Source organism: Lissotriton vulgaris, chromosome 10, assembly GCF_964263255.1.
Source record: "Lissotriton vulgaris chromosome 10, aLisVul1.2, whole genome shotgun sequence".
Lineage (NCBI taxonomy): Eukaryota > Metazoa > Chordata > Amphibia > Caudata > Salamandridae > Lissotriton > Lissotriton vulgaris.
Window position 1 is genome coordinate 196,468,648 of NC_141698.1, and position 21,096 is coordinate 196,489,743.

The 21,096-nt window shown below is 49.2% G+C and overlaps 1 protein-coding gene across 1 annotated transcript in view; it reads left to right on the plus strand.

Moving 5' to 3' along the window:
• SMG1 (SMG1 nonsense mediated mRNA decay associated PI3K related kinase) overlaps positions 1-21,096 on the plus strand; it is a 1,828,328-nt gene that overhangs the window by 1,081,125 nt on the left and 726,107 nt on the right. Inside the window, exons 38-39 of the mRNA XM_086940872.1 lie at positions 20,102-20,256; positions 20,359-20,581. Of these exons, the coding sequence (XP_086796998.1) occupies positions 20,102-20,256; positions 20,359-20,581 (378 nt within the window). The remainder of the gene's footprint in view (positions 1-20,101; positions 20,257-20,358; positions 20,582-21,096) is intronic.

Below are 21,096 nucleotides of genomic sequence, written 5' to 3' on the forward strand. Positions count from 1 at the left end.
GCAGATAAATGTCCAAAGACGTTAGTGAGTAGACCAATAGTAATCACACTTTATGCTTCAACCATAGTTTCAGTTCTTCACTGTGTGTAAAATATGCAAAAGTTACTGCTCAACTGAGGTTAAGGACATGATGTCCATCTACTTCCTGTGGACATGCTGTGCATTCGGAGGACCTGTGGGGGAGATGGTCTTTGCTTTAAAACAGATTGCAAGGGCTTTCAAAATGATGAAGGCCCATGGTGAGAGTGAGCTGTGTCAGAGTTTGGTAAGTGCTAAATGAGCTACTTTGATAATACAAAAATCAATAAAGGGGGGGGGAATGGACAACTTGTAACTGCGTTATCACGGTTTCACATTTAGAACCCTCGTATACGCATTAGTTGGAACGGTGACGGTATATCTTGATTCTCCGCCATTAAAATATGCGTTACTGCATTATCATTGGGTTCAGTTGTGGGGGCAGAGCCAGCACAAGGAGGCACAACGCCAATAGCGGCTCTGGAATAATTTCCGGTTAATCCCCGATGAAGTAGGATTTTAAAGCTAAAGAGGTACAACATAACCTCATTTGGAAATATAGTGGCAACAAGATAGTCCACTTTATGTAGCTGCACAAATCGTGTAAGTACAACTTTTCTTGTCCTGATGAATGCCCCATAGACCCGGCTGGGCACAGTGGGGCAGAAACATGTCGACCTAAACAAATGCAGGGTATAGTGGATCCAGTTACACGCTCCTACTATATTCCCAACATAAATTTTTAATAACCTCTCCCATCCTCACCCTAATTAAAATTCCTTTTTATGGATGCGAGAACGTTTTTTAATTTTATTTTGACTACTTCAAGCGTAAGTGAGACTCACCATCAATCACTGTACACTGCTGCGCTCTCAAGTGGTTGCCTCAGGCTTGAGACTTGCATACAACACAACTGAACCCTTTGCTGGGGCATCTGTGCGCTCTATAAATCCGGATAACAACAATAACATAACAATAATGCAGTAACGCATATTTTAATGGCGGAGAATCAAGATATATTGTCACCGTTCCAACTAATGCGTATATGAGGGTTCTAAATGTGAAACCGTGATAACGCAGTTACAAGTTGTCCATCCCCCCCCCCCCCCTTTATTGATTTTTGTAGTATTTGAATGAGGAAAATGAATGGACACATTAAATTCCTCCTCCCCAGTGTTTGATTTATACTACGTTGATAATAAAAAGCTGCAGTGTAAATGAATTACAAGAATAGCTTTCTAGGATCCTTGTGCCTGCAGCACCCAGGTTTTTGTTTTGCAGTGACACTGCAATGGTTTTACCAGAATGCAGACTCCCTTGAAGGCTGCACACAGGTGCCCTTTTGAGGTGCTGGCCTTGCAGATCTTGGGAAAATGTGGACAATGTAGGGTTCCCTAGTGGTGTCAGCCACAATGAAGAAAGTCTGTTCTTCATTCCAGATGTGAGAAGTTATAACAGAATTGCTTGCTGGGCTGTTTTCACATGCTAGCTGTGGGCAGTCAGAGTATTGCTATGGCGGTAACTAGTCCCATTAGTTGTCTTATGCAACGCAGACACAGTGTACTTTAAGCCCATGTCAGCAGTATCTCTAGAACACTGACCAAATGGGCAATTTGTGCCAGTACCTGGAAGTTGTACATTCAGGTGTGCTGGGGTGGTGTTTGGCTCACTGCTCAAACAAGAATACTCTGGAGGACCATGCTGGTACACAAGACTCATCTCACCTTCATTTTGGTGTTCCTATGATGGACGAGTTGAACTTGGAACTGCTGCCATGGGAAAGCAGACCTCTTTGCAAGCCTGGTCAGCTCATTACGGTGCAGTTCTAAGTACAACAGTTCCATGGCATTCTGGAACAGGGATTGGAAATGTCACTAAGTCTCCATCTTTAAGTGAAGGGCCTACCACCAACACAGTGCTAAGGACAGAGTAAAGAACATGCATGTAAAAAAGTTAAACTTCATTACTGCTTTGCAGATCCAGTAACTGGGCGGGGAACATTTTGAGCAGAATGTCACTGATTTGTTCCTGTGGGAACTGCCCCCAAGAGGTATTAGTGGGGGAAATACTGCAACTGAACTTGTATAGGTACCCATTTAGGCAGCAGGCTTTACTACGAGCAGATTCAGACCCTGCAGAGGAGGTGACAGTATTCATCGGACAAACTGTGGCGCGCCTGCTGTTTCTGGAATAACTGGGCAAAAGTTGCAGAGAATGCTTGGTTGTTGAGAAGAGTGTGCTTAAAATCTTAAAAGGGGGACAGAACAGCGAAGAATCAAGTTGCACACCATTGACTCAATTGTGAGAAACACGTGCTTCTCTCTGACTGGCTTCTGGTTCTTTCTAGTGGGTCCACTTCAGAACTCTTTTCTTTTCGTTGTAAAGCAATATTGCTTATAACTTGAATCTCTGCTCTGGATTTGGTGCAGGCGGGCTAGTGTGTGCGTGGGATACGTGTAAGGTTATATTTTTCAGCCATCCTGGTTGGTACTGTTAGCAGAATTCATGTGTGAAAACCTTAAGAACAGGTAAGCCAATAATATGATTCTTGAACTCTGGACAAATCAGTGCTCCAATTTTCTAATTTTCCTGCCAAATAAACAAAATATGTATTTAAGGCCTTCACCCATTGACGAACAAGCATTGGCATAGCCAATAGGTCTCGCCTTTGGGAACTTATAAGTGGTTAGCCATGCAAGCACACTATTGCTTATGCACCAACTAGGACAGCCGTTATCTCCACCACTTTGAAGCACCTCTCTAGCCTGAAGAATACTAGAGCTCCTCTTCTGCTTTAGAGAAAGTGACTATCTGGCAACACATACTGCGTGTAGCATGGACGGCTCCATTCAATCTTTAGAATTAGTTTTCAATTATTGCCTTCCTTTGTTCTTTATATAAATCTCTGAGTGTTGAGGTTCCGAGAGAGGAATCCTGAAGCTGCACTACTCCAGGGGGAAAAAGAGAATAAAATCCAAAAAATCAAGTTCTTCGGATCCCATTCCTGTCCTCTTTGGTGACCGACTACATCAAAATGGGAAGAGAGAAGGAGGCGGGCGAAGAGATGAGTGTCTCGGCTGCTGCTCCAAACTCCATATTACTTAGTTGGAGGGGTGATGGGGAAGGGAAAGTACAGTAGTAATCACCCATCACAAGAAGCGAGGTCAAAGCTGGAGATAGCACAGCGTCAGCGAAAGTTGAGGAGAAGGAGCGTCTTGAAAATCATTTGTCTCTGTTTCTATCTGCATCATTATGGGTGCCTTTTTCAAAGGATGACAGCTGACGCTCGCTTAAGCTCCCTGTCTCATTCTATGATCACAATAGTAGTGAGGGAGGGGCGGGTGACCTCAGAAGTGCGATTACCCTCCTAAAAAAACTGTAAACAGTGATACCGAGCCGAACAGAGTCCCCAATGATAAATTAATTGTACTAATAATTAGGCCCTAAAAATAGGCAATGTTATGGACAAAACAAATTTGAACTCGCTGAAATGATCATTTGCTTTTGCTGTTACCTAGCACTGTATTTAACAAGTGCCAAGTATTACCCCAGACAGTCTTTTCGTGTGCATTACCCTGCGGTTCTGTTACAGACTGTTTTGATATAATGCGTTGTGCGACAGGGCAACAGCCACAATCCAAAACACCCTGTAAACAACGAAGGAATGCCTTCAGGTGTTTCAAATACTCACCTGGAGTCCGGTATGAAAGGTACATACACCTCTACTGTTTTAATGCACAACAATCACACATCAGTGGAATAGGTCACACCTGAAGCTAACCAGTAGATAGTAACCTGACCCACAAGGAATGCTGCTGCCACCCTGCATGCCACTGCTCTCTCCCGCAGGCAAAACGCCGTTGGAGTGACCATGACAAAAGCGGTGGGACATGCACCCGCCTTTAGCCATTTGCGTGTTTTTATTATTGAAAGACACACGCAAAAGCCAATCTAATGTGTGGGAGGAGTCAGACGCACACAGAGTAGACCCAGAAAGCCTCGCAGATACAGACTGCATCTCATGACAATCTTGCTCACATCCCCACTAAAAAGAAAAACAAATCCCAAAATGTATTTTAAATGTTATAGAAAAAAAATCCAAGCTTAAAAGTTAGACTGCATTGAACTTTACTAAAGATGAATGGTTTGAACTTCCGAATTCACCATCACTCCTACTTTGCTGCCACTCCTTAATTCCTGCGCAGTAAAGTAACAACACTTGGTAGTTACTCTCAGCTGAGAAATGTTTACTGACACAATGTTGTCCACTAAGACAAATTGCGTAAGAACTACTTTGGGCCTTGGTGACATGTGGAAACATCTTCTTACTCGGTCTGATCAAGATTCATGGAGCTCTCCAGGAGATGCATAGGCAGTCTGTAGATAACCTCTCCTTAAAGCATGTTCCCCCTACTCTGAGAGCTTTTATAGGCAGTCTTATGTTGGGTGAAAGAAAAAAAATACATATACGAGAAGTGTAAGTCATTCATCTTTGAAATTTCTTACACAAGCTTACTACCAGAAATGTGATGGTGTCTTAAACTGTGTAAGCTACGGGGCTTTTCAGAGGGATAGACTACATGTTCATACCTTGTCAAAACAGATTAGACATTTTCTCTGAATGTCACTGAGATTAAATGTTTCCTCTGTCTTTTTACCCTGATCTCTGCAGGAGCTGTAGGATACTGATTAGGGCTAGTCATATATAATCATTTTAATGATGTACGACTTATTCTCTAAATTGCCTTCTCACACTGTAAGTCAAATCTTGAGTGCAGGAGATTCCTGTTGTCCTGTACACTATTATCAGTTGAAAGAGATGTGTATTCTGACTGCACTCTATTGTAATGCTTCTCATATTTTTTAGAACCACAACCCAATTTTTATCCATCTGGCTTTAATGGACATCATGGTTCTTTTACTGTGAGGTGTAGTAGTGCACTGTCATGTACAGACAGCACATTTTCCTTTGAAATGGAAATTTGCACAGACATACAGTTTTACTAACAAAACTATATTGCCCACAAAATGTTTCAGTGAATATTTTATTTGTGCATTATCAAGTAATGTGTCTTGATTTGTTTTGATCATATTAAAATCCTTGTTCCCATCACACTTAAGAATTACAAAAATATTTGCTTACTTATGGTTGAGCCTGCGGGAGCAAGCGCTAGCGCATGAGTCTCGTTTGCAAGACTCTATTGTTTACATAAAGGGCTTGAGACCCTCCCTTTGCTTACCATTGGTTTGCTGCAGCGTCCCTCTTCCTTGCAGCCACCTTAATTAGCCACTACTGGCCAAACGTCTTTTCTGATCCTTTATGTGGAGCAGGGACCAAGCACAGATTAATCTAAGGCAATCGGTGCCCCTCCACTGCTCCCGACGTGATTGAGGTGCTATCTCTTCCAACTCCCGCTTCCCCCTGCCTGCTGCTCCCTCCTTAGCGCTTTAGATCGCTCTTGCCCCCTCCTGCGCAGTTGTTTGCTCCGTTATGGTTGTTGTTTTCCCCTGCCGCATTGTTGCTTGGTTTGTCTGTATGCATACATAGACAGGATATTCAATGAACTGTTTGCAATCTTTATTTTCCACCCTTCACTATGATTTTTTTTGGCAGCGTGAGGCAGGCAAGACTTATTTTTGTGTGAAATCAGACTTCAAACAGTTCTGAAAAAAAATGAAGTGTGCAAGTGCCAACAACGCTGACTGATCAAGCTAATTGGTCTTGTTTCGTTTTGTTGATGCTTGCCCGCCCGTGGTATAGATTTAAGTATGTCCTTGGCACTGACTTCAATTTCATTCTGCAGTAACAGGGTTGCTAAATGCACAGTCCATTATCGACACGATAAGATGAAAGGCTGATGTGGCCTTACCTACACTGGAACGCATAACCTAGATATCCGGAGTAAGGGCTCAGCTCACTCTGCTGTCTTGCCCAGGGCACACACCCACGCGTCTCCGTCACATTTTTCTCAAACAGCTGCACTTCTGGACACTTTTTAAACTCCAATTTCCATTTCATATCTATCCACAGTGAATTCAAAACATCTAGTTTTCAGTGCTCCTGCAGAACTCCACAGCTGCCTATTTACCACCCAAATCTGCACAAAAAACATGTGCTTTAAGAATATAATTTAGCAATGCGTGATCGTTGGGTCATTTTGAATTATACAGGGCCAACTCAGCCATTCATAATGTTAAGGTCAATAAAAGGATTGCCAGGGACTCTGGAATAACAGCACTGTCACTTATTGCGGTGCTCTAATAATCCACATTTTAGGTGGTAAATTAAAGCAAGTCACTAATTATAATTTCCATTCTTCGCCTTATGTTTAATATCCTTGGTTTAAATATGTGAATGCCATTCTTTTCCATCCGAGAATAGAGTGCCTGTTGCAATTTTTCTCTCTCTGGGAGAGGGTGGCAACTAAATGTCTCGCAATCTAAATAAGTGATAATGAATTGTTCTATGTTACATTGCTCTATAGTGGTGCCATCTGTTAAAACATATGCTTTGAAAAACGTTGCTGTACACCTTCAAGATACACATCCAAGGCAGGTTGAAAAAAGTGCCCCAGAGTGCCAGGTTGTTTTTCTTAATGAATTCATGTAAGAGCCACCAAATGATGTTTTTCACTGAGCCCCCATGCTCCCTACCATAGACACTTTCTCAGAGAAAAAGACTGTTTAGTCATCTAATGAAATGAGCATTGGCAAAGCCAATAGTTCTTGCTTATACAAGCGTTACTGGCTTTGTCAATGTCCTTTATTCATGTTGTGCTGCAGCTATGCTGGTTTGCTGCATGTCTGAAAGTTGTTTTTTTTGTCTGTCAATACACATGCATGCTTGATCATGCAAGCTCATATAGACATAATGATGTCACAGTGGCCTCCGGGTGTGGATCTCTAAGGGTGTGCATGCTTCATCAACCAGTGGGCATTTTATTTTTTGTTTTTATTTACTGTTACAAGATGGTGTTAAAAATTGCAGCTGCTAGTCCTAAAAAATAAAAAGGAAAAAAGGACAGATGTAATGGTGGCGTAGGATCAGAGTACAGAATGGCAGGAATAGCGGGCTAATATGGATGAACGCCTCCTCAGCGCCTGACATCGCCATAGCCATCCCAGACGGCTACAAGATCATCCGAAGGGACCGCATCAACCACACCGGAGGAGGCATCGCCATCGTCCACAGGAACACCATCCGCATCACGACCAACACCGATGACACCCTCGCAACCGCCGAGCACCTGCACTTCCAAGTCCACATCAACCCCAAGACCACCCTCAGAGGCACCCTCATCTACAGACCCCCTGGACAATGCACACAATTCAGCGAAGACATCGCCGACTTCATCAGCCCACACGCCCTCTGCTCCGCTGACTACATCCTCCTAGGGGACCTCAACTTCCACCTGGAGAACAACAACGAGCGCAACACCACCACCCTGCTGGACAACCTCGCCAACCTGGGACTCAAGCAACTGGTGACCAACCCCACCCACTACGCCGGACACACACTCGACCCAGTCTTCTCATCCAGCAAGGACATCGCCTTCAGCCACGCCACCGGACTCCACTGGACGGACCACAGCTGCGTCCACTTCAGCTTCTCAAGGACCACGATCCACCACCACCAGCAACAGGCTGCACGCAGGAACTGGAACAAGATCACAGCCGACCAGCTCGCGTCCTCCCTGAGCATGAACCCTCCCACCAGCACAACGAACCCTAGCCAGGCGGCCACCAACCTCACGAAGTGGATCAGCGACTGCGCAGACTAGCTCGCCCCCCTGAGGACCCCGCCCAGCAGACCCGGTAGCAAGAAAGCCCCATGGTTCACCGACGAACTCAAGAGCTCCAAGAAGAACTGCCGAGCCCTCGAGAGAACCTGGCGCAGAGACCCAACACCGGACACCATGACTGCCCTCAAGCTCGCCACCCGAAAACACCACCAACTCATCCGTGCCACCAAGAAAACTGCATTCAAGGAACGACTGGATAACAACGCCCACAACAGCAAGGAACTCTTCAACATCGTCAAAGAGCTCTCCAACCCCAATGCCGGAAACGACGACATCACCCCTTTGCAAGACCTCTGCAACTCCCTCGCCTCCTACTTCCACAACAAGATCGCGGACATACACAACAGCTTCAGCACTCAACCGATGATCACCACGACCGAACCACCGCCCCCCACCACCACCCTCCGCGCCTGGACTCCGATCAGCACCGAAGACACGGTCCGCACGATGAACTCCATCCACTCCGGATCTCCGACCGACCCCTGCCCTCACCACGTCTTCAACAAGGCCGACGCTATCATCGCACCCCACCTGCGGGACATCATCAACACCTCCTTCGACACTGCTACCTTCCCGGAGAGCTGGAAGCACGCCGAACTCAGCGCTCTACTCAAGAAGCCATCGGCTGACCCCACCGACCTCAAAAACTACCGCCCCATCTCGCTGCTCCAGTTTCCTGCAAAAGTCATCGAGAAGACCGTCAACAAGGAGCTGGCCACCTTCCTCGAGACGAACGGATCCCTCGACCCCTCGCAGTCTGGCTTCCGGGCCAACCACAGCACCGAGACCGCCCTGATCGCAGTCACCGATGACATCCGAGCGCTGCTCGACAACGGAGAAACAGCGGCCCTCATCCTCCTCGACCTCTCCGCGGCCTTCGACACTGTCTGCCATCGTACCCTAGTACAACGCCTCAGCAACGTCGGAGTCCAGGAGAAGGCACTGGAGTGGATCATCTCCTTCCTCGCCGGAAGGACACAGAGAGTCCGCCTCCCTCCGTTCAGATCTGAAGCCACAGAAGTCATCTGCGGCGTCCCTCAAGGCTCCTCGCTCAGTCCAACCCTCTTCAACATCTACATGAGCCCCCTCGCAGACATTGCACGCCAGCACAACCTCAACATCATCTCCTACGCCGACGACACCCAGCTGATCCTCTCCCTTACCAACGACCCCGCCACCGCCAGAGCCAACCTTCACGAAGGGATGAAAGAGGTAGCCGAATGGATGAAGAACAGCCGCCTGAAACTGAACTCGGACAAGACGGAAGTCCTCATCCTGGGATCCTCACCCTCCGCCTGGGACGACTCCTGGTGGCCCCCCGCCCTAGGCAGCGCACCCAAACCAACAGACCACGCACGCAACCTGGGCTTCATCCTGGACTCCTCCCTCTCCATGACCAGACAAGTCAACGCCGTCTCCTCGTCGTGCTTCAACATCCTGCGCATGCTACGTAAGATCTTCCGGTGGATCCCCACCGAGACCAGGAAGACGGTCACCCAGGCCCTCGTCACCAGCCGTCTGGACTACGGCAACACCCTCTACGCCGGAACTACCGCCAAACTCCAGAAGAGACTCCAGCGGATCCAGAACGCCTCAGCACGACTCATCCTGGACATCCCCCCGTCGCAGCCACATCTCCGGACACCTGAGAGATCTGCGCTGGCTCCCGGTCAACAAGAGAATCACCTTCCGTCTCCTCACCCATGCACACAAAGCTCCAACACAGCCAAGGCCCAGGATACCTCAACAGCCGCCTCAACTTCTAAGCTCCCAAACGCCAGCTTCGATCGACCAGCCTCGCCCTCGCCGCCGCCCCCCGCATCCGTAGAGCCACCACAGGGGGGCGGTCCTTCTCCTACCTCGCCGCAAAGACATGGAACTCCCTCCCCACCCACCTCCGCCTGACCCAGGACCACCTCGCCTTCAGGAAGCAACTCAAGACCTGGTTGTTCGAGCAGTAGCAGATCCCCCCCCCCCCCCCCCCCCCCCCCCAGCGCCTTGAGACCCTCTGGGTAAGTAGTGCGCTATATAAATGCGATGATTGATTGATTGATTGAAATACATAAATGAGTTGAGAGGGCGAAGGAAGCAAAGGACAAGCTTGGGGTTTTAGGTTGATGCGGAGAGTGCAGCTGTAAGGGGTGAAACAGCACATGCAGAAAAGAAAGAAAACTGAGACATACTCATAAAGCGTTGAAAGTAAAAGAAAAAAAGTTCTCTGATGGGAAGTTGTGGAAGGATGCAAGTCTAAACCAGTCTAGAAAATGGTTAAGAATCTATGCTCCATTGGCGTCAAAAACAAGAAGACTTGGTGTAAGTCATTGAATAATATACAAGCAAATGATATTGACAAGACATGCAACCTATAGTAAGAAGTGGGCTGATTCAAATTCGACTCGCACTATTGGTATTTTCCACAAAATGGGTTTTGATAACACAGCTAAAAGTGGTCTGAAGGCAAACCGTAAGAGACAACAGATGGTCAAGAGGATTTTAGAATGGATTTTTTTGTAGAAAATGTAATGGAGAGAAAGGTAAGTCTGGGGGAGGTGTAGGAGAGTAGGGTCTGCAATCCTATGGTCAGCCCAGATTTTTGCTTCACTGGCTTACGACTTTCCCTGGCTGTGGGCCTGCTAATCAGACCCACAGCCTAGCTGTTCTCTCCCTAAATTGACATCCATGTACTTTAGATGCATTTACCAATTGGTATTGGGTCACTCTTGTAAGTCCTTGTACAGTGTACCATAGGTACCCAGGGCATAAGTGCACCCAAGGCCTACCAGGGGCTGCAGCATGCATTGTGCCACCCCTGGCTGGCCATCTAAACAGACACAACTGGCTGGTAACACAGCTGGGGCAAGGTGGTGTAATCACCCTTTGCTTTAGATATAGTATACCTAGATCTAACCCTAAAATGGACACATTTTCTCCTATAAGTCACTCCTGTGGCAGGCCTTAACAATCCTGGAGGCAGAGTGCTTGGAATTATGTGAGATGGTGCTCTAGCATTAGCTGAGCCTGTCTGCAGCTTTCGGAACCAAGACCTTTAGCTGTTTCCATGATAACGCTATACCATATACTCTTAAGTGCATTATAATCCTCGCGTTTATTGCTAATTTTGGCATAGCATTACCAAAACATGTCAAGTAAGGTGTTATACGAATTGGAATACTACCCCCTCGCCAGTTCTGGCGATGGGGGTAGCATTCCACCCTTTTAGAGGGACACGACATGTATGTAACTGTGAACCCCGGTTAAAGTTAACTCGAGCTTCAGCATCACAAAATGGATGCTACCACCACAGACACAAGTCTGAACTCCTGCTGCTGGGAGTCCTTCCAGCGAGGGAGGCCTGGACAAAGGGTTTCCTGCCTTGGGAGGTGGTAGCACCACCCCAGACAGGATTTTGTGTATTAGGTAGGACAGGCCTGAAAGGAATGCGACATGCCTGGGCCACACAAGGTGTCCCTGTGCATACCCCGGTTCAAACCAGTTGCTGGGGCACTCCAGCCCCAGCTCTAGCGCGAAACCGGAAAAAGGATAGGGGGTGTAACCACCCCCCTTCCTGGTCCCACCCATAGGAGGGACCTAGTCACAGTACAGCCCCCTTTAGGAGAATAAAGGTAGGAGCTGGTCCCATTCCAAATTAGATTAATCCTGACTTGAAACTTTACAAGAAGAAACTCTGGACTTCGACGTTCTGCTCCACAGACGACTGAAGAAATCTCCCTTGTGGCCAAGGAGTGACCACCCTGCACAAGCAGGCACCATCAAGCGTTCCAGCGGTTCACTTTGTCATCTTCCCTGGTGGATCCAGACTTCAGAGCCCGACGAGACCCGGACTTCCAGACCTCTCCGACCTCAACTCACTTCTGCAGCACAGCTGAGATCCGTGGGTGCGACGAGACACGTGGGACCGGCCATGTTGAAGAAACTGCACTTCGCTTCCAGCACGACTTCAGAGGCATCCTCGACGAAGTGCTTTGGGGATTGAGAAGCCCCAGCCCCGAGCAGCTCCTGCACAGAAGATCAGCCCTCCAGCATCCATGAGATCTGCGTGGGGCCCTTTTGCTTGATTGCTGCTCGACGCGTTGTCTGGTCACTTGCCGGCTGGCTAGTGGCCTCCTAGACGACGATCCTTGAAATCTACACCGCTGGTCTGGTTGCTCCAGACTGGCCCTTGCTTCTCTGCAAAGGAGAAGCACCCCGGACCCTCCTGGCCCGCACCAGACGCCTTTTCCATTCACCGCGTGGGTTGCCTTTGCCAAGGCCTGTTGACGCCGAATCCGGAACCAACACCGCCGACAGCGAGAGCCTGCGTGGGACAGCTCGTGCCTCCATCCTGGTCGTCGAAGACACCTCCTGGTCAACGTGGCTGCAGAGTCAAGCGTCCACTCTTCACCTGATCGCGACGACAGCATCTGGTTCCTTCCTGGTTCCACTCCAGTCACTGGCTAGCGACTGTGAACATTGTCCCCTCTGCTTTCAGGTCTTGATCTTCCTTGATCCACCCTTGGATCACTCCGGACATCTTCCTCTTGGTCGCCTGCAGCATCTTTCTTCAAGGCTCCATAGACTTCAACGTGGAAACCCGACACACTTTGACACCTATGCACCCGCAGCCCGTGGGTGAGGTAACAAGAGCATTTCGGTGCTCAAGGGTAGATTAACTCTCCTAGTGTCCAGATTTCCAGTAGTTTTAGTCCTACCTAGTCGGAACTGTCTATTACTTACCTTTTCGTAAATTGTACTGTCCATTGACTTTGTTACGCATCTCGCGTTCGAGTTCACACTCGACACACGCGTCCCGTGGGCCTCCTATTACTTACCTAAGGTTAGGGTAGTGTAGTCTCAGCGATCCTACAGCCTCTGGACAGCTCCATTCCGTCTTATCGATTTCCTTATACCACTTGTTTAGTATATGGTTTCTCGTGCCCCTAGGGCACCATTGTAATTCGTGCAACTTAAACGTATTTTTCTTAAGAGTCTTGTCATGTGCTGAGCCCTCTGATCTCATAAAGAGCTCAGAGGTGTTTCTTATTAATAAATATATTGTTTATGTTCATAACAACCTGTGTGGTGTCCTTTCATGTGGTATTCAAGGGGTTATATGTGGTAAAACAGCTGGCTTCACATGCCAAAAGAGTTTAACCTAAGACTGCTTTGTCCATGCTACCATTAGGATAGCTGGTCTATAACGTTGACTTGCAACCAATCACCATAAGGGTTGTTTGGACTGATAAAAGGTGATCACTAGAACTAGTGAGCATCATATATCAGACCAACTTCTCACAGGAGGCATCATAGAGTGTTGGAGAAAATGTTTAGCCCGTGTGTGGTCTCATTCAGGCATAAGTGGCAATAGACCTAATGTTCACATGGGTTTTCTGATATGTGAAACCATAAACTCATGGTGCCATTTACTGTGTATCACTTAAGGTTCTTTATAGTGGTTGATATCACTCTCTAGTTTACCTTGATCATATGATTTTGCTATTTAACCTCAAAGGCAGAATTTGGGGTTGACCACTAAGATTTTGTCTCCCATGGAACCTTAGCTGAATTTGTCTATCAGCATGGGTTTGGGGGATTATCCTAATTGGAGAGCTATCTTTCATTCTTTATTGGGCATAATGTAAACAACAGTATCTGGGGCAAAGCACACTTTCAAAGAACAGGCCCTCCAGCTGCAGAAAACATAAATGTTTGGGAACCCTCCTGACTTAATTCAGAAGAGACAGGAATTTGTAGGGTGTCCATCACTTAATTAAATAACGTAGTATGACCACTGCCTCAATAGCCTTCCATAAATTCCCTTCTCTAGCCTGCCCTTCACTCCCATCTAGCTACCAATACATGTTGCTGATCAACTGGGTGATAGTTTTCATTGATTCAATAAATGTTGGCAGTACCTCAAGTACTGTGGGCAGTGTATTGGCTAGCTTGTACATGGTAGGGCATACAACCTCTAAAAAAAGCATGGCAGTACTATGACAGCTTCCTCCGATTTCTCTAAATTCTTTCAGTCAATATCAGAGGGGAGTCAAGCAGAGAAACATCTGTTCAAAGGCCACACAGGCACTCACCATTTGTGATTGTTGCTGGGGTGCTCAATATATTACATATGGTAGCAGTCACAAGTGTGGTTAGATGAGCGCCTAAATGCCTTGAGGATGCCTTGACAGCAAGTACGATTGGAAACATTGCGCTCTCTTGCACTGGGTTAAATTAATTTCAGACTTGCTGTCCCACAACAATGTTGTTCTACTGTGTGGTCATGTTAGTCAAGCCATACCTGAAAGAAACAGGTTAGTATTAGATTCCTTACCTTAGAATATCCCCAGGCGTCTGTCTGGATCTGGAAACTTTTGCGTAGCAGTACCCTTACGCGTCTGTAGGCGTTGTCTGCGGCTCCGCGTCCGTCGTCCGCGTCGTTGGCGCTGGGATGATGTTGCCGGAGTACTTAGATGCCGCCCTCGTGCGCTGACATCAGTTATTCTTTTTTCCACGCCAGCAAGCTCCGATCCGGAAAAAGTGGTACCCTTTAGTCATTTTTTGATTAAACTTTTTTGATCCTTTTTGATCTGTTATTCGAGTTTAACAACTCCATTGGTGCCGGTATGGATGCCCAGGTTCAAATCCTGTGCCGTCTGCAACCTACTGATGTCGGTTACCGACCTCCATCGCCGGTGCCTGTATTGGTTATGGGCCGACCACGATGACAAGTCGTGCCCCGACTGCTGGGCCTTGACGTCGAAAGCTAGGCGGGAGCCGTCTCGTAAGCGCCTCGAGCTCCGGCAGTCGGCCCCGCGCCGCTCGAGGTCGAGGGACCGGTCGCGGGGCCGGAGTCATCACAGCTCGGCGAGTCGACACCACCCGTCGGGCTCCAAGTCCTCAGGTAAGAGGCACAAGAAGTCGAAGAAGCGACACCGCTCTTCTGACTCCCCGCGATGCGGCCGGGGGTTCGGGCCACACTGCCCACGCAGCTCCGCCGGAGCCGCAGACGTCGCGGCCTACTCCATACCCGCCGGTCTCTGGGCAGAACGCAACGCCGGAGGAGATTGATGCCTTCCTCAAGGCCATGAGGTCGCTCACTCCTCCGTCTGGTTCCGCGGCGCCTTCGGGCCCCGCGGTCCCAACTGGCAGCCCAAGCGGGCCGGGTGCCGGCGCCGCAGGGCCCCGTCGGATCCGGGTCGCCGCTGGACGACCCCTCCGCCGGCGTCTACTCCTAGGGTGTCGCCCCCGACGCCGCCCCCGGACGACTTCATCCCCGATCCACCCCTCGATCTGGTTCCGACGCCGCATTAGACGTCGAGAGAAGTGCAATACTTCTATGATCCGGCCCCATCCATTGAACCTGAGTACTAGGAGATGGAGGGCGAGGCGGATTGGGAGGGGTCTGAGGACCCTCTGGCTCGGGAGGTCCAGTCTTTTCAGGACTGGGCAGGTAAACAAGGGGAGGCCAATGGTTTGGACACTTCGCCGGACACTGGATTTGTCTCCCCTCCTACCGTGGCTACGGAGGAGGGGGCTGACTACAGTGTGGTGTTGACGAGGGCAGCCAAGGCCTTGTCTCTTGAGCTCCCTGTCGCGACCGTTAGGCCTAACCTCCTCACTGAGGTCCTCAAACTGCAGGCAAGCTCTTCGCAGCCTCTACTGCCGTTCAATGAGGCCTTAACTGACGTTCTGTTGGGCACTTGGTCCAGGCCCGCTACATGTCCCCCTGTAGATAGAAACGTGGCCAGACGCCACCGCCCGGCCCCGGGCGACCCTGGTCTCCTGTCCACCCACCCCACCCCCGAGAGCCTGGTTATCCAGGCCTCTAATTCCCAGACCGCATTCCCGACAGCTCCCCCCGATCGGGAATCCAAAAAGTATGAACAGTACGGGGAAAAGATGTTCTCACTTAGTTTAGGTTTGCCGTCAGTCAACAACGCTTGCCTTTTGGGCCGTTATACCCACTCTCTGTGGGACACGGTCGCGGACGTGCAGCCACAATGCCCGGAGGAGGCCTGGGTTAAACTCGCCCAAGCTCTTGCGGAGGGGAGAGATGCAGTACGGTATTCCATTCGATGTGGGCTGGATACCATGAACTCGCTAGGCAGGGCGATTGCAACGATGGTGGCGGTTCGCCACCACGCCTGACTGAGGTCCGCCAATTTTTCGGCTGATGACCAGAACACCCTAATGGACATGCCGTTTGGCCGTCGCCTCTTTGGCGACAAGGCAGACAGTGCGCTTGAGCGCTTTAAGGACTCTAGGGCTAAGGCCAAGTCCTTGGGCCTGTCAGCCCCGTGCCAGCAAACTGCTGCCTTTAGCTCCTTTCGTGGCCAAGAAAAGGGCACTCCGACACGTCCTGCCAGCCACGGGCCGCAGACTAACATCCAGCGCGGTGGCGGGCGTGGTAACCGCCGTGGCGGTGGCAGGAGACAGCGGTGAGGCCAGTCCACATCCACCCCCGCAGCATCTGCCTCAAAGCCTTCCTAGTCCGAGCTTTCAGGCCCATTTAACGGCAGTGAGGGGCAGGGTTCGCCATCACTTCCTCCACTGGTGCAACATCACATCAGACAGGTGGGTGCTGCAAATCATCCGAAGGGGCTACTCCCTCCCCTTCGAGGCGGCCCCTCCAGCCATGCCACCGCAATACCACCGCGTGTCGGGGAATCACTTGCAACTTGTACAAGAGGAAGTTACGGCCCTCTTGGCCAAGGGGGCAATTGAGCGTGTTCCTGAGCCAGAAGTAGGGTGTGGTTGTTACTACCACTACTTTCTGGTTCCCAAGAAGGGCAAAGGGGGCCTACGCCCTATCATGGACATGCGGAATGTCAACGGCTTCCTCCGGAAGGAGAAGTTCAAGATGCTGCCTCTGGCTCAGGTCTTAGCTGCCCTAGACCCGGGAGACTGGATGGTAGTGTTGGACTTGCAGGACACTTATGTTCTCATCCCTGTCCTGCCGGCCCACCGGCGCTACCTGCGGTTCATGGTAGGCCACAAGCACTTTCAGTTTACCGTGCGCCCCTTCGGCCTTACCAGCGCCCCTCGGGTGTTCACGAAAGTGATGGCGGTGGTCGCAGCTCATCTGCGCAGATTAGGGGTGTCAGTCTTCCCCTATCTCAATGACTGGCTGTTGAAGGTGGGCTCGCCCCAGACAGTCATCAGCTACCTCCAGACTACGGCCGACCTCCTGCACCTGCTGAGGTTCTCCATCAGTGTGCCGAAGTCACACCTGTGTCCCTCTCAGAATCTCCTCTTCATCGGAGCGGTTCTAGACTCTGCGCAATTTCGGGTTTATCCTCCCGAACAGCAGGTTCGGGATATTCAGGCTCTGATTCCGATCTTTCAGCCTTTATCCCGAGTCTCGGTCAGGTTGACGCTGAGGCTTCTGGGGCTGATGGCCTCCTGCATTCTTCTGGTGCATCACGTCATAGGCGGATGCGGGCTCTGCAGTGGGACCTAAAGTTTCAGTGGGCCCAGCATCAGGGCAACTTGTCCGACCATGTCTTGATCTCGGAGGGCACTGCAAAACAGTTGCAGTGGTGGCTCACGATTGGGTCAGCGGCAGATCCCTCTCCCTACCCCAACCGGAGCACGTAGTTGTGACTGACGCGTCCCTCCTGGGCTGAGGGGGGCCAAATGGGAGCGGCAGATATCAGAGGCCTCTGGTCTCTGGCGGATTCCCGGCTCCACATCAACCTTCTGGAGCTTCAGGCGATCCGGCTTGCACTGAAGGCATTCCTCCCCTCTGTCCGGGGGAGTGTAGTGCAGGTGTTCACGAACAACACCACCGCCATGTGGTACTCCAACAAACAGGGCGGGTGGGGTCGTGGACCCTATGCCAGGAGGCTCTGCGCCTCTGGCAATGGCTGGAACATCAGGGCATGACCCTGTTGGTTCAACACCTGGCAGGTTCTCTGAAAGCCATGGTGGACGAACTCAGCCGTCGGTGCATGATGGATAACGAATGGCGTCTGAACTCTGACATGGCGCAAGGTCTCTTTCAGCAGTGGGGAGGGTCTTGGTTAGATCTATTTGCCACAGAAGAGAACGCGCAATGCCATCAGTTCTGCGCGTTGGAATTTCCTAGGCGGCACTCGCTCGGAGACGCTTTTCGTCGCGAGTGGAACTGCGGTCTGTTGTACGCCTTTCCGCCTATACCACTTCTGCCCAGAGTGCTGAAGATCAGGCGTGACCGGGCCCAAGTCATCCTTGTGGCTCCGGACTGGGCACGAAGATACTGGTATCCCGAGCTACTCAGCATGTCAGTCGATCCCCGGATTCGTCTGCCTCTTCAGGAGGACCTTCTGTCGCAGCAGCAGGGGACGGTTCTCCACCCGAACCTGTCCAGCCTCCACCTCCATGCGTGGAGATTGAGCGGCGACAGTTGGCGCCATTTGACTTACCTCCTGAAGTCTGCGATGTGATGCTGGCAGCCAGGCGTCCCTCCACAAAATCTGTATACGCCTGCAGGTGGAACAAATTTGTGGCATGGTGCACAGCAAAGGCTGTGGATCCACTCTCTGCCCCCCCCTTTCTGAGGTTCTCCTCTTTCTTCTTTCTCTTGCCCAGCAGGGCTCTGCTCTGGTCACTCTTAAGGGCTACCTCTCTGCCATTTCCTTCTTCTTAAGGCTCCCTGACATCCCTCTCTTTTCAAGTCCCCAGTTGTAAATAGGTACTTGAAGGGCATCACTCATATGTTTCCCCCTGTTCCTTTCATGATGACTCAGTGGGACTTGAATCTTGTTCTGACTTATCTGATGTGCTCTCCCTTCAAGCCACTTCATAACGGTTCTCTTTGTCTCCTCACTCTTCAGACTGCGTTCCTGGTTGCCATCACCTCTGCCGGGAGAGTGAGTGAGCTCCAGGCTCTTTCTTCACAACCTCCTTTCCTTTTTGTCCATCCGGACAAAGTTGTGTTGCGGACGCGACCCTCTTTCCTGCCCAAGGTAGTCACAGCCTTCCACATCGGGCAGACCATCACCTTGCCCACCTTCTTTCCGCCTCCGCATCCCTCGAAAGAGGAAGAGAGGCTCCACCGTCTGGACCCAAAACGTGCGCTCTCATACTATCTGGATCACACACACACCAGTTCCGGGTGGATGACCAACTCTTTGTTGGTTACATGGGCTCTAAGAAGGGTCTGGCGGTGCACAAACTGACCATTTCTCGATGGGTTGTTTAGTGCATCAAGGCTTGTTATTCACTGGCTAAAAGGAGCCTCCTGTGGGGCTGCGTGCCCATTCCACTCGGGCCACAGCGGCTACTAGTGCCCTGAGTCGGGGAGTACCCTTGGAGGACATTTGTCCGGCAGCTACGTGGGCTTCGCTGCACACTTTCGCAAGACACTACTGCCTGGACATCCAAGTCTGGAGAGATGGCTTTTTCGGCTGTTCCGTTCTCCAGGACTTTCTGGTGTAATTATTGGTTCGCAGAACCACCACCGGGGTTAGTATTGCTGGGGTATCTATTCTAAGGTAAGGAATCTAATACTAACCTGTTTCTTTCAGATGCACAAGTTACTTACCTTCGGTAACGATATATCTGTAAGAAACAGTAGTTAGTACTAGATTCATTACCGCCCCACCCATCCTCCCCGTTCTGCGAACCGATATCTAGGGTTAAGGTCATCCCTTTTCAGGGCCCTAGTTTCATGGACCAGTGTTTGTTTTTATCATGGCTCTGCGTTTCTGGCGCGAAAAAGCTGTGTATAAGAACTGACGTCAGCGCGCGAGGGCGGTGCTAAGTACTCTAGAGACATCATCCTGGCGCCAACTACGCCGACGATGGACGCGGAGCCTCAGACGACGCCTACCGACGAGCAAGGGTACTGCTACGCAAAAGTTACCGGATCCAGACTGACGCCTGGGGATATTCTAAGGTAAGGAATCTAATACTAACTACTGTTTCTTACAGATATATTGTTACCGAAGGTAAGTAACTTGTGCATCTGGTGGCATGTGTAACATGACAGAGGTGATTAATCCACCAGTCTTAAAACTCTGGTGGGATAAGAGCTGCTTGAAGTGTCATTTCTAAAGACTTTATCAAATCCATTAATCTCCTGACACACAGCAGGTGCTATCTGCAGAGCAGCATCCCAGAACATTCTTTGCATAGCAAAACGTGATTAGGACACTCACTCTTAGCCATTGACCCCCTCCTTTTTCGTCTCCTGACTATTGTAGAAGAAATTTCTGAGCTTCCTCTTATTTAGCATATTTGTGATTGAGAATTTCTCAATAAGAATGTGTCTGATAAATTATGTTGTCTCTCCTTTTATGTAGGTTCAAATGTTGGTTGCTGAGCTGCGAAGGGTCACTGTTCTTTGGGATGAACTTTGGTTGGGAGTCCTCTTACAACAACACATGTATGTGCTTAGACGAATCCAGCAACTAGAAGATGAAGTGAAGCGCGTGCAAAATAACACCACTCTCCGCAAGTATGCATTGGAGTATTGCTTACTTCTGAATACTACATCACTTTTAAAAGCTAGCACCTTATATTTGGATGAGAGTTCAGACCTTTCTTTCTTTTTTCTTAGAGAAGAGAAGATTGCCATTATGCGCGAGAAGCACACAGCACTAATGAAACCCATTGTGTTTGCTTTGGAACATGTATGTAGCATTACCACTGCTCCGGCAGAAACTCCGCATGAAAAATGGTTTCAGGACAATTATGGAGATGCCATTGAAAATGCTCTGGAAAAACTACGTAATCCATCAAATCCTGCAAACCCTGGAAATAGTTGGATGCCATTTAAGCAGGTTTGTAAAACCAGCTTTTTAACCATAAATAGCAAGCTTGTTTCTTCCTTGAGTGTGCTAAGATGGCATATACATGTATCACTGTAGTACGTTCTAGCATGTTCTATATTGCACTCAAAGATTGTTAAACATACATGATGCCAGTGTTAAAATGCTGGTAACAAATTGTGTGCCTATTCACTGAAACACCTTAAGAAAAATTGTTTATAAAACTGTTGTAACATAAATGATTGAAATTGTTTGAAGAGATGTGAATCAAAACATTGTATGCGTTTGTCCATGGGTTCCTGTCACATGCAGTTCCCATTAACATGCACAAAGAAAGTGTTTTTTTAAAAATTTATTTAAAGAAGTGAAACTTGTATTTATTTCAGTTCAATTAAATAGACTATGACAACAAAGTAGGTTCTCCTTGTGACTTCAAGTGACTGAAACAGAACAGTAGAACCCAATGTTAGTACCGGCTCAAAAAATATGTAAATTAATGGCCAGCCTATAAAGTAAATGTGTCCACT